The 9,598-nt window shown below is 40.4% G+C and overlaps 1 protein-coding gene across 2 annotated transcripts in view; it reads left to right on the plus strand.

Moving 5' to 3' along the window:
- MCUB (mitochondrial calcium uniporter dominant negative subunit beta) overlaps nt 1-9,376 on the plus strand; it is a 28,726-nt gene extending 19,350 nt beyond the window's left edge. For both annotated transcript variants that reach the window (XM_052682144.1, XM_052682145.1), the window contains exons 2-8: nt 1,223-1,298; nt 1,876-2,046; nt 5,479-5,583; nt 5,791-5,951; nt 6,788-6,991; nt 8,203-8,319; nt 9,174-9,376. In XM_052682144.1, the coding sequence (XP_052538104.1) occupies nt 1,223-1,298; nt 1,876-2,046; nt 5,479-5,583; nt 5,791-5,951; nt 6,788-6,991; nt 8,203-8,319; nt 9,174-9,251 (912 nt within the window). In that variant the 3' untranslated portion in view covers nt 9,252-9,376. The remainder of the gene's footprint in view (nt 1-1,222; nt 1,299-1,875; nt 2,047-5,478; nt 5,584-5,790; nt 5,952-6,787; nt 6,992-8,202; nt 8,320-9,173) is intronic.
- Nucleotides 9,377-9,598: the final 222 nt, after the last annotated feature.

Here is a 9,598-nt window from a genome sequence, read left to right on the forward strand (position 1 = left end):
TGTCTCTGTGTCTCTGTGTGTGTGTGTGTGTGCGTGTAATTGCCTGCTGTAGGTGGAGTCTAGTAGGTGTGTACATGTGCTCTGTTACAGGGCAAGCCTTTTGCACAGGTGAGGGCGTGAGCAAGTCACAGTATGTGTTGTCAGCTTTTTGTCTCTCTGGGACTGCTGCTGCTTGTGTGCTTAATAATGCTGGCATGCTTAGGCATTTTGCTGTTGTGTAGGTTTCTGACTGCCTCTGGTGCCTGAAGTTTATAATTTACAAGCTTCTTAGTGTTGGATGTTCCCAGAGTGATTTATTTTTATCTTTAAATTCTAAGCAGTGCTTGTTCCAGGCAGAAACCCAGGGCGGAGTCAGTGCCTTTGAATCACACAGTGTGTGATAGATTTGTTTCTTACAGATAAATTCTGTATTCATCCTAATAGGAGATACTCCTGTTCAAATAGTAGAGCCTGGGATTCTTCACAAACCAATATATCCCATAAGGATTACAGGCAGGTGGGTCCTGCCTTTGCAGCTTGCCTTCTGTGCTTTTTCACAGGGCTTTGGCTTGCAGGGCTTGCTTTGGCCTTCAGGGTGCTGTGCTGTGTTACATCCGAACCTTTTCTGGGAAACAACTTGTCCTGGTCACCTCTCCCCAGTGCACCAGCAGCTGTTGGAGAGGGAGTGCTTTTTGCCTGGCAAGCTGCCTTGTTAGCATTGCTTTTTAATGCCCTAAATGCCAAAGCTTAGACTGTGGTTAGTGGTGTGTAATGAAGCAAAGAGTGCCATCAGGCTGCACTGGCTCTTGTTTTATTTGATACAACTGAGTATGTTCTGTTTGTGATTCAGCAGTGAGACTGCAGTGAAGTGATGCATGTAGTTTTGGGTCTTGTTACAAGCCGAGTGTTGCAGAGCTCCTGTGCCTTCAGGAGAGAGTTGCACGAAGCACTTCAGAAACACTATTTTTTCCCCTTTCTTTCCTTCCCTTTTTTTTCCTGAGTTATTTAAACTGTGCTGCACAAAAAGTTTAATTATAGGTCACTTATACCTTTGACAGCATTCATGCTTTCTGGAAAGATGGTTCTGCCTTTTAGATAAGAGTTGGTAAGGAAGGGGCTTTTTCAGAAGCACATCTTGCCTGTAATATGGTACAGAAATAGATCCCCATAGCTGGTGCTGCCAGTTATGAGCTAACTTGTATTCTCACCTTGCTAGAATGATTTTCCCATGTCTGTGCAGCAGGTACAGCTCTGGAGGCACGCTGGGACCTGGGCACGGCGGGAAGGAGCCTGCTACAGCATGCTGGTGCCCTCTGATGGTAAGGCTATCAATTGTCAGCCAGTTTCTCTGAGCAGGAGGCACAACACTGTCAGCTGAGAGCAGGCAGGCCAGTGCCTAACTCTGCCGGGTGATGCAGCTTCTGCTGCGAGACCAAGTTCATTGTGTGTCACATGCATAGAATCTAAAGCATAAAATACCCTGAGCTGGAAGAGATCCAAAGTGATCATGGAGTCCAATTCTGGCTCCACACAGGACTACCCAAAATTCAAACCCTTTGACTGGAGCATTGTCCAAATGCTTCTTGAACTCTGGCAACCTGGCACCATGACCACTGCCCTGGGCAGCCCTAACTGTCCCCTGACGTAGTTACAGGCTGTTTCCTCTGGCTCTGTTGCTGTCACCAGAGAACAGAGCTCAGCACTGCCCCTCTTCTTCCTGTGGAGCTTTAGGTTGCCATGAAGCAGCATGTCCCAGAAGATAAAGCACTATATTCATTAAGGATATGTACCATGTGGTGATCTTTATTTATCCCATGCTTTAAAAATAGCTTTAACTTAAACTGCAACTTACAATACAGCTTTTTCACTCATTTCATTTTTTTCTTCATTTCCCAGAAGTAACTATTAATTACAGGCATGGTCTTCCCATGATAACTCTGACATTGCCTACAAGAAGAGAACGCTGCCAGTTTGCGGTTAAACCAGTGGTAGCCACAGTGGGGGCATTTCTGCAGGATGTACAGAGAGAAGATAAAGGAATTGTGAAAGCAGAAGTCTTTGCAATAGGTATCTTACATTTGTCTGTCTTCAGAATGAATTAATTGCTGTTCAAATCATCTGTACTTCCCCTCTGAAGCATGATTGAAAACCTGCATCAGATTTTGCTTTGTTACTGTTGAGATTAATGCTTCTGATGTTTTTTGGGTTTCACATTCAGTATCTGAGTCTTCTTGAGCTGATGTAAAATGCAGAGTTGGGCATACTACTGTAACCTTCCCAGTAGACTCCTCTGTTATCTCTTTCAAATAGCTTCTATTCATCATGCTGTTTCTGAATAAATGTCTCTTCTGGTTTTCTTCATCTTTTTCCATCCTTGTCCTCTGTGATCATTCTGAAAGGCAACCAGTCTGGTTCTTCCAGATGTCTGCCAGTTGTTCTGTCTTTTCTGAAGCTGGAAGAATGCTTGCCTTAATGCAGATATGAATTCATGTGGAAAACATATTGGGAGCTAAGCAAACAGAAAAAGCATGCAGTGATAAAGGGCAGCTTTCTGAAATTCTGGAGAGATATAATCTGTGTGGATCACAGTGCATGAGCTTCCTGTATGCAGGAAGTTGTGTGAGTTGATTTTCCTGGCAGGATGGTCTTGTGCTGTTCTTCTTGAATACTGTGTCTACTGGGCAGCAAAGGTAGAAACGTCTCTAGAAAAGATAATTCTGTAGGATTCTCCCATATTTTCAGACAGCACTGTGGCAAATCATCATTGCCAGTAACTTCCCCTTTACAATGGAAGTTCACAGTAAAAATGATTCTTCTGTGGGATAGATAAGGCAGGGCTAACCAAGAATGTTCTCCTACAGTATCTCTCAGTACTGCTATCTTTGCAAAAGAGCACCCATGAATTAAGTATTTGTGATTCACTGCTGAGCCCCATTCTTCCGTGTTAGGTCTTCAAAAGCTTTATGTTAACTACACAATTCTGCTTCAGGGCAAACTTCAGACTTTTGTGAAACACAAGATGATTTCTGTGAGAAACCTAAAAGTCTAACATTTTCAGTATAGATGAACACCGGATTCCAAACTGTAAAGAAATTTGGGCTCTTTTCACCTAGTGTCATCTCTTTAAACTCCAACTTTAGAATGCAAATGCTGGCTGTTTTGATTAAAAATATCTTGATTCTCTACTCTGTATTCTCAGATGCCAGGCAATTGTAAGGGTAGAGAACAGCTTAGATGATTAATTCATTAGGAAACTGATACTGTAAAGAGAAACTATTGGTCAAGTATTGTGAGTTGAATTTAAGAATGTATTATTAATGAGAAATTATGAAGGTTTGATTTAATGGAGATACTTTTTAGTGTCATCTAGCCATTAAATGAAACTCAGCCTTAATTGAAAATGTTAGTTCTCTATCTGATGACTCACTTTCATTTTCAGTAGTTAGTCTTGCAAAATGCCTATAGATAAAAAGTGGCCCTTTGTTCACCTTTAAATACCTGTGCTTAAGCGTAGGAGGAAAAGTAAACTTTTCTGAAAGCCTGCATGGAATTTTCTAAAACGAAACAAACTCTTCTCCTCAAACTTTCCAACTTTTCAGCTAATGAAAGGTTTGGACAGGTTAATAAATCCGCAATGTATCAGATCCAGAACAAAGTACCTGTGTGGCACTTCTTTTTGGAACGTTTTTTGCTTAAATGTCATTTTATAAATGTCACCTCAATTTACATACAAATGACGTTTGATTTTACAACACTTTATAAAAAGAGAAGAAGGAAGAAACATTTGGATAGCACATTAACATTTCAAATTCTGAAATGAAATCCTTCCAGTTCTACTTACCTACCCACGTGAGGTGAGTAGTCCGATCATTGTGCTCAAGAATAAAGCTTCTGTTTTCTGCTACTGCGCACCCCTTTGCAGAGGCAGGAAGAGACACCCTCTGTATGTACAGGGAGTGAAGCCCAGATCAAACAGCTAATGTGGAGTGGCTTGTTGCTGGCTCTTGGACCCTTCATGTCCCAGCAGTGTTTCCTCTTAGCAGGCGGGAAAGAACCTCTCGCAAAAGAAAATAGTAGGGAATGTAGGGAAGAAGTATAAAAGCAGGAAGAAAACTTCTACAACAGCTTTCCTGATAGCAGATTTCAGTTTTTCCCTAGTCTGCAGTATATAGTCATTGCAAATAGGTGTGAACAGTATATTTTTCTTGGCTTGTTCTCTGTGGTGTTGGTGGAGTAGAGTTCCTGCAAGTCTTTTTCATAGGAGAGAAGTAGGAAAGGGTCCTCTAGAGTGTTTTATACTAATGCCTCTGTGGCTCCTGGTCTGCCTTGTACTGGACAGTTTGTCTAGCTATCTTAACTCAGCCAGAACTGGCATTAAAACAGAATGATTGCAAGTATTGTTCATACTTACTGTAATAAAAATATGAAAAATGCTACTGACAAGACTTGTTCCTGTTGATTATAACAGCTTGTTTAAGGAAATACATAAATCTTTAATTGAATGTAAGGTCTCTCTGAAGGTGTTTTAATTTCCAGAAAGTCTTTATTGTAGATTTAAATGCAGATACAAACTGGTGTGTAGGTGGCAAAACCAAAATTCAAGTCTTTCCATCACAATTTATGGATTTGCTACAGTTCCAGTTGGTCAATTCTAGTCATAATCATAACGAGAAAATATGAGCCTGCTTGTAGTAAAGACAAGATTATTACACTTCTAACCAATTTTGTATTCACAGGCCTGATTTTTACATCTGCTGAAACTCTTAGAAATAAGCCCCAAGCCTGGTTTTCTGAAGCTTACTCAAAAATGCACATTCCTTCTGATTCATGGGAACATTCTCACGAGCAGGGATTTAAAAGTCTCTTATGAGAAACGCTTGCAGGCTCTTTCTTTATGATCAACTCTATAAACTTTAATTATTGTCAGAGTGAGAGATGCTTGGGGGAATAAAATATTTTCAAATTCATGTGCATGTTCCAAGGCCATAATTGTGATGTGTGAATTTTCAAGATTTTCAGTCATATTGTCCTTTATCCAAGTAATGCAAATGCAGATACTAATACAGAAGAGCATGGTGAAATTAAGTTTGAGAAATGTATGCAACACAGAGGAGCAGTCTGCTAAGCTTGTATAGAGCCAGATTCTGTGTGGCTAAGCTCTTTTAATGCTATTTCTGCCTTGAAATGCAAATCTGTCCAAACCAGGCCAATTTCCAATTTAAGCCAATCATTGGAGAAAAGCACAGGAGACAACATAGTGAAATAGTAGTAAGAATAATAGTAAATGCTAATGAAGCTGAGAGGATTGCTCACATGATGCTGGTAGAGAAAGCATTCAAATCTATGCACTGAGTTCCTCTTTAATGTTTAGCATCAGTTACAGGATTTACTAAAAGTACCCTTCCAAAGTTCCCTTCCAAACATTAGTAAAGATTCACTAACGTTTAAGATTCTTTATGATAAGCATGATCTGTCTAGATCTTAAATCTTATTCTGCAGATGGTAGCAAGGTCTCTGATGCAACCTTGATGGAGGTCTTACTGATGAATGATTTTAAGCTTGTTATCAACAACACAACGTACAGTGTGTCAACTCCTGTAAAAGGTAAGAGCCATGTTTTAATAGCACTGACTGTCTGGCTTAATCTAGTGGAAGGCATGTCTCAGACAATTGGAACCTCTCTGGAGAAAAAAAATTCTCTTTGGTTTTGTACCATTGGATGGTCTTGCTTTCATGGGTGTAGGTCTGGGGAGAGAACAGTGAAGGGTAAATTCTTGAAATATTTTGAAATGATAAACACTTTCTCTTCAGATAAGCTGAGTAGTGAGCATGCTACTGAAATGGAAGATATCAGATCCCTGGTTCACAGACTGTTTGTGGCTCTGCATTCAGAAGATCACCAGATCAAGAAAGAGAGAGAATTGCTACAGAAACTGGACCACCTGAAAGAACAGCTGATGCCTCTTGAACAGGTTGGAAGGGAGGGAGATGGCTTTGTTGTTGTTCTGTTTTTAAGTGCAAAAGCATTTCCTCATAACAGGAGTAAGTCTTGTGATAGAAAATGATCAGATGGATGCATAGAGTATCTATTTGTCATGCAAACAAAGTCAATTCAAATGCAGTTCAAATAACTTCCAGTTCAGTTCTTTTTCTCTCCTGCAGTGCATGTTAGCTGATTAAAAGCTGCAACATCTGGAGAAGACTGTCAGGAACAAGCCTTAGCATGGCTGGTATTGGGATTGAACACCCACTTAATCACCTGTTGCTGTATGAGTTCTTAATACCTATTAAAGGGAAAAAAACAAAAAACCAACATTGAGCTTAAAAATTATCTGTGGCAGTTTCCTGTGTCCCAAGACAAAAGGCAGATTGTATGGACTAATGGTTGCTGTAATCTAAGAAATGAAGTTATACATGTTGATCTGGGGCAGGTTAAGGTAACTCAGCTTGAAGGAAGGAAACAGGAGTCTGATAGGATGAGCAAACTCTTCCTTGACTTCGGACCTGCTACGTGTGAGGACCAGCCTCAGTGTTAACAAGACCTGCCTTTAATGATAAATAGAAATCCAGCAGATGTAAATCTCGAGCAGTGGGAAGGGAAAATTAACAGTGTCATCTGTTGGTGCTCAGTAGCCAGGAGATCTGTTTGCCTCTGGATTTCAGTCCTTTTCTTTCTTCACAAAGTAAGTGTGTAAGAGGAGAGCACTGAGAAAGGATCCAGCCCTGCAGGAGTAAACGCAGTGCAACTGATGAGCTCCTCAACTAATGTTTGTTTGAACAAGTTCCTGTGTTTATTTCTTCACCCTAGATGAAAGCCAGAATTATGGACAGTGCCGATGCAAAGACCTCCAGGCTTCTATGGGTTGGTTTAGCTTTGATGTCAATGCAAGGTGGAGCGTTGGCATGGCTCACGTGGTGGGTCTATTCGTGGGACATCATGGAGCCGGTCACATACTTCATCACCTATGGGAGTGCCATGGCTTTCTATGCCTACTTTGTCCTTACTAAACAGGTGATTCCCCCTCCTGTCTGGAGTACTGAAAGGAAGGACTAGAGAAACTGAAAATCCTAGTGCTTGAATTCTGATTAAAATGTAATTTATTAAGTAGCCTTGCCATCAGATTGGGGGAGTTGAGATTGATTTCTGATAGGATTGGATAAAAATGCCTTATATTATCAGGCGAGGTAATGTTACACCTGCACTATCAACCAGCTTCTGAGCAGAACTACTACCTGTAAAACTCCATCAGCCAGGATATGAGAAGTGATGAATGAAATCTGTCATTTTCTTTTAATTTTTGTAGATCATCTTGAATAGTAAATTGTACCTGGCTCATTGCTGTAAAGGGAGAGCAACTAGTAGTTCTATACCAATTAATGAACACTGCTTTACAAGCGTCCAGGAAGCAAATCACTGAACAATAACATAAATAAATGCACCCAGATGTTAACTGAGCTGCACAATACAGACTAGTCCTGAAATCCTGTAAGATTTTGAAGAATGCTACTTTTTCATTTTTTAGTTCTGTACTTCACTCTCAAAATAGACATCTTGATGTCCAACATTTGTAGTGGAAAATCTCTTTGTTTACTAAGCAGTTATGTGGAAGAGTAGCTACTGCTTCCTTCCATAATACTGGTGAATCCACAGACCTCATGAGATATTAGGTTCCATTTGTGAAAAGGTGAGACATGTCTGTTTTTAGGAACAACTGGCTTTGAATGTTTTACTAGTTTCATTGGTTTTATTCCTTCTCACTGATTTTTAACAAGGGCAGAGGTATTCCTACTTTATGTATCCAGATACACATAAATCTCTTTATACAGATTACTGCTTGTCTTTTTAGAACAGCGGTGTTGGCATGAATGCTTGAGACTTTCAAGTAACTCTTTAAAAAGCAGTAATTGAACTTTCTCTGACTCCTTGGAAAGTCATGTCCATTTACTCAGGTGGCTTCAGTCATGAGGTTCAAGCTGTGTCTTTATTACAGAAAATTACTTTAGAGACTACAAAAATGATTTCAGGCATGAGTCTAAGAGGGCCCTTATGACAAATAAGAGTATACCTGTGTATGTAGTCTCTTAACATCATTTTGTATTGGTGTATTTGTGCTCATGTGTGTACATGCCTGTGGAACTAGATAAGTAATTGTGAAACAGGCTGAATTTCTCTGACTCCTTTTTCTCGCTAACCTCCAATATGTGCCTTTCTTTCTTCGCTAGGACTACATTTACCCTGCTGCCAAAGACAGGCAGCTCCTCCACTACTTCTACCAGAAATCCAAAGCCCAGCATTTTAATGTGGAACAATACAACAAGCTAAAAGAAGAACTTGCAGAGGTATTTAAATACAATCCTGAAATGGGGTGGTCTTCTCTGGGTTTACTTTTTCAGTAAACTCTCAGCTATTGGAAAACTGACCTCAGGGTTTGTTACTTACATTCAGAATGGCATATTGCTTATTAACCAGTTTGCACTTTTAAAATAAGCATACGGTGTTTGCCTTTGACATGTAAACTACTTCAGTAGTTCATCAGAGAAGGAGACTTTCACAAGTTAAATTTCAAACACATGAGTTAGGTTTTGAGCACTAGGCTGCCCTACTGCCCCTTCTCCCCATGTTTGTTACATTTCCAGCTATTTTAATAGAGAACTGCATTTAGCCAATGTATTGCAATCCATAAGTGTATTTGCCATCACTTGAGTCGGCGCTGCACTGCACCCTCCCCGTGCCCTGGTTTCAGCCCATACATTGCTGATGGCACACATGAGGTTCAGTTGGTGCTTAGCAATGGGTGCCAGCCTGGGGCTGCTCAGCGGGGCAGAGCCACAGCCATGGTAATGCATTAATGCACAGGGTGCAGCTGCAGGGTGGGCTGGGCTGAGCTGGGCTGCGTGTGGCCTGTGGGCTGGACATGCACAGGCTAGAGTTTGTTGCTTTTTCAATAGGCTTGTGAGAATGATTTTTTTTTAAGTGCAATTTCAAGAAAATAATACTTTGGATTGTGTGTTGGAGAGGGTGTGGGAAAGTGGTTTCAGTTTCTGCTCTCTGGAAACTGAATGGCTTGAGTAGGACTGTAAAGCTGAGCATCCTCCATTTGAGTAGTCTGCTTTCTTGTACGAGACCAGTGTCTTCTGAGAAAGGCAAAAATGAAGGGCCACATAAGATGAACTCATTCTTTCTCCCACTGCAGGCAGAAGAATCTTTGAAGCGTTTGCGCCAGGCTCTGCACCTCAGACTTCCAATCCAGGAAATTACTAACAAGGACTGACTTTGTTTTGGTGTACGTTAGAATTGTCTTTTCAGAGTTGATAGGAACATTTAATTACTATACAGAAACTTGCTATTTTTGACCGCTATAATTTTGAAAGTTACAATAAATATTTATAAAAATGATTTGATTACTTGATGGCTTTGGGTTTGTTTTTTGCTTTAGATTTTGGTCTTATAAAGAAACTGCTGAAGCAAAGTTCTTCAGGTATTTGTCAGTTCATATTTGTAAAATGGAAGCATTCTGCTTCCAGGTAAAGTGATGTTCAGGAATGTTCTTTAAAGTGGAGGCTGTCATTTTCAGACAATTAGCAAATAATTAACTCCTGCATCAAGTAGTATGGATTT

The sequence above is a fragment of the Tympanuchus pallidicinctus genome, unplaced genomic scaffold, assembly GCF_026119805.1.
Source record: "Tympanuchus pallidicinctus isolate F22 unplaced genomic scaffold, pur_lepc_1.0 scaffold2, whole genome shotgun sequence".
Lineage (NCBI taxonomy): Eukaryota > Metazoa > Chordata > Aves > Galliformes > Phasianidae > Tympanuchus > Tympanuchus pallidicinctus.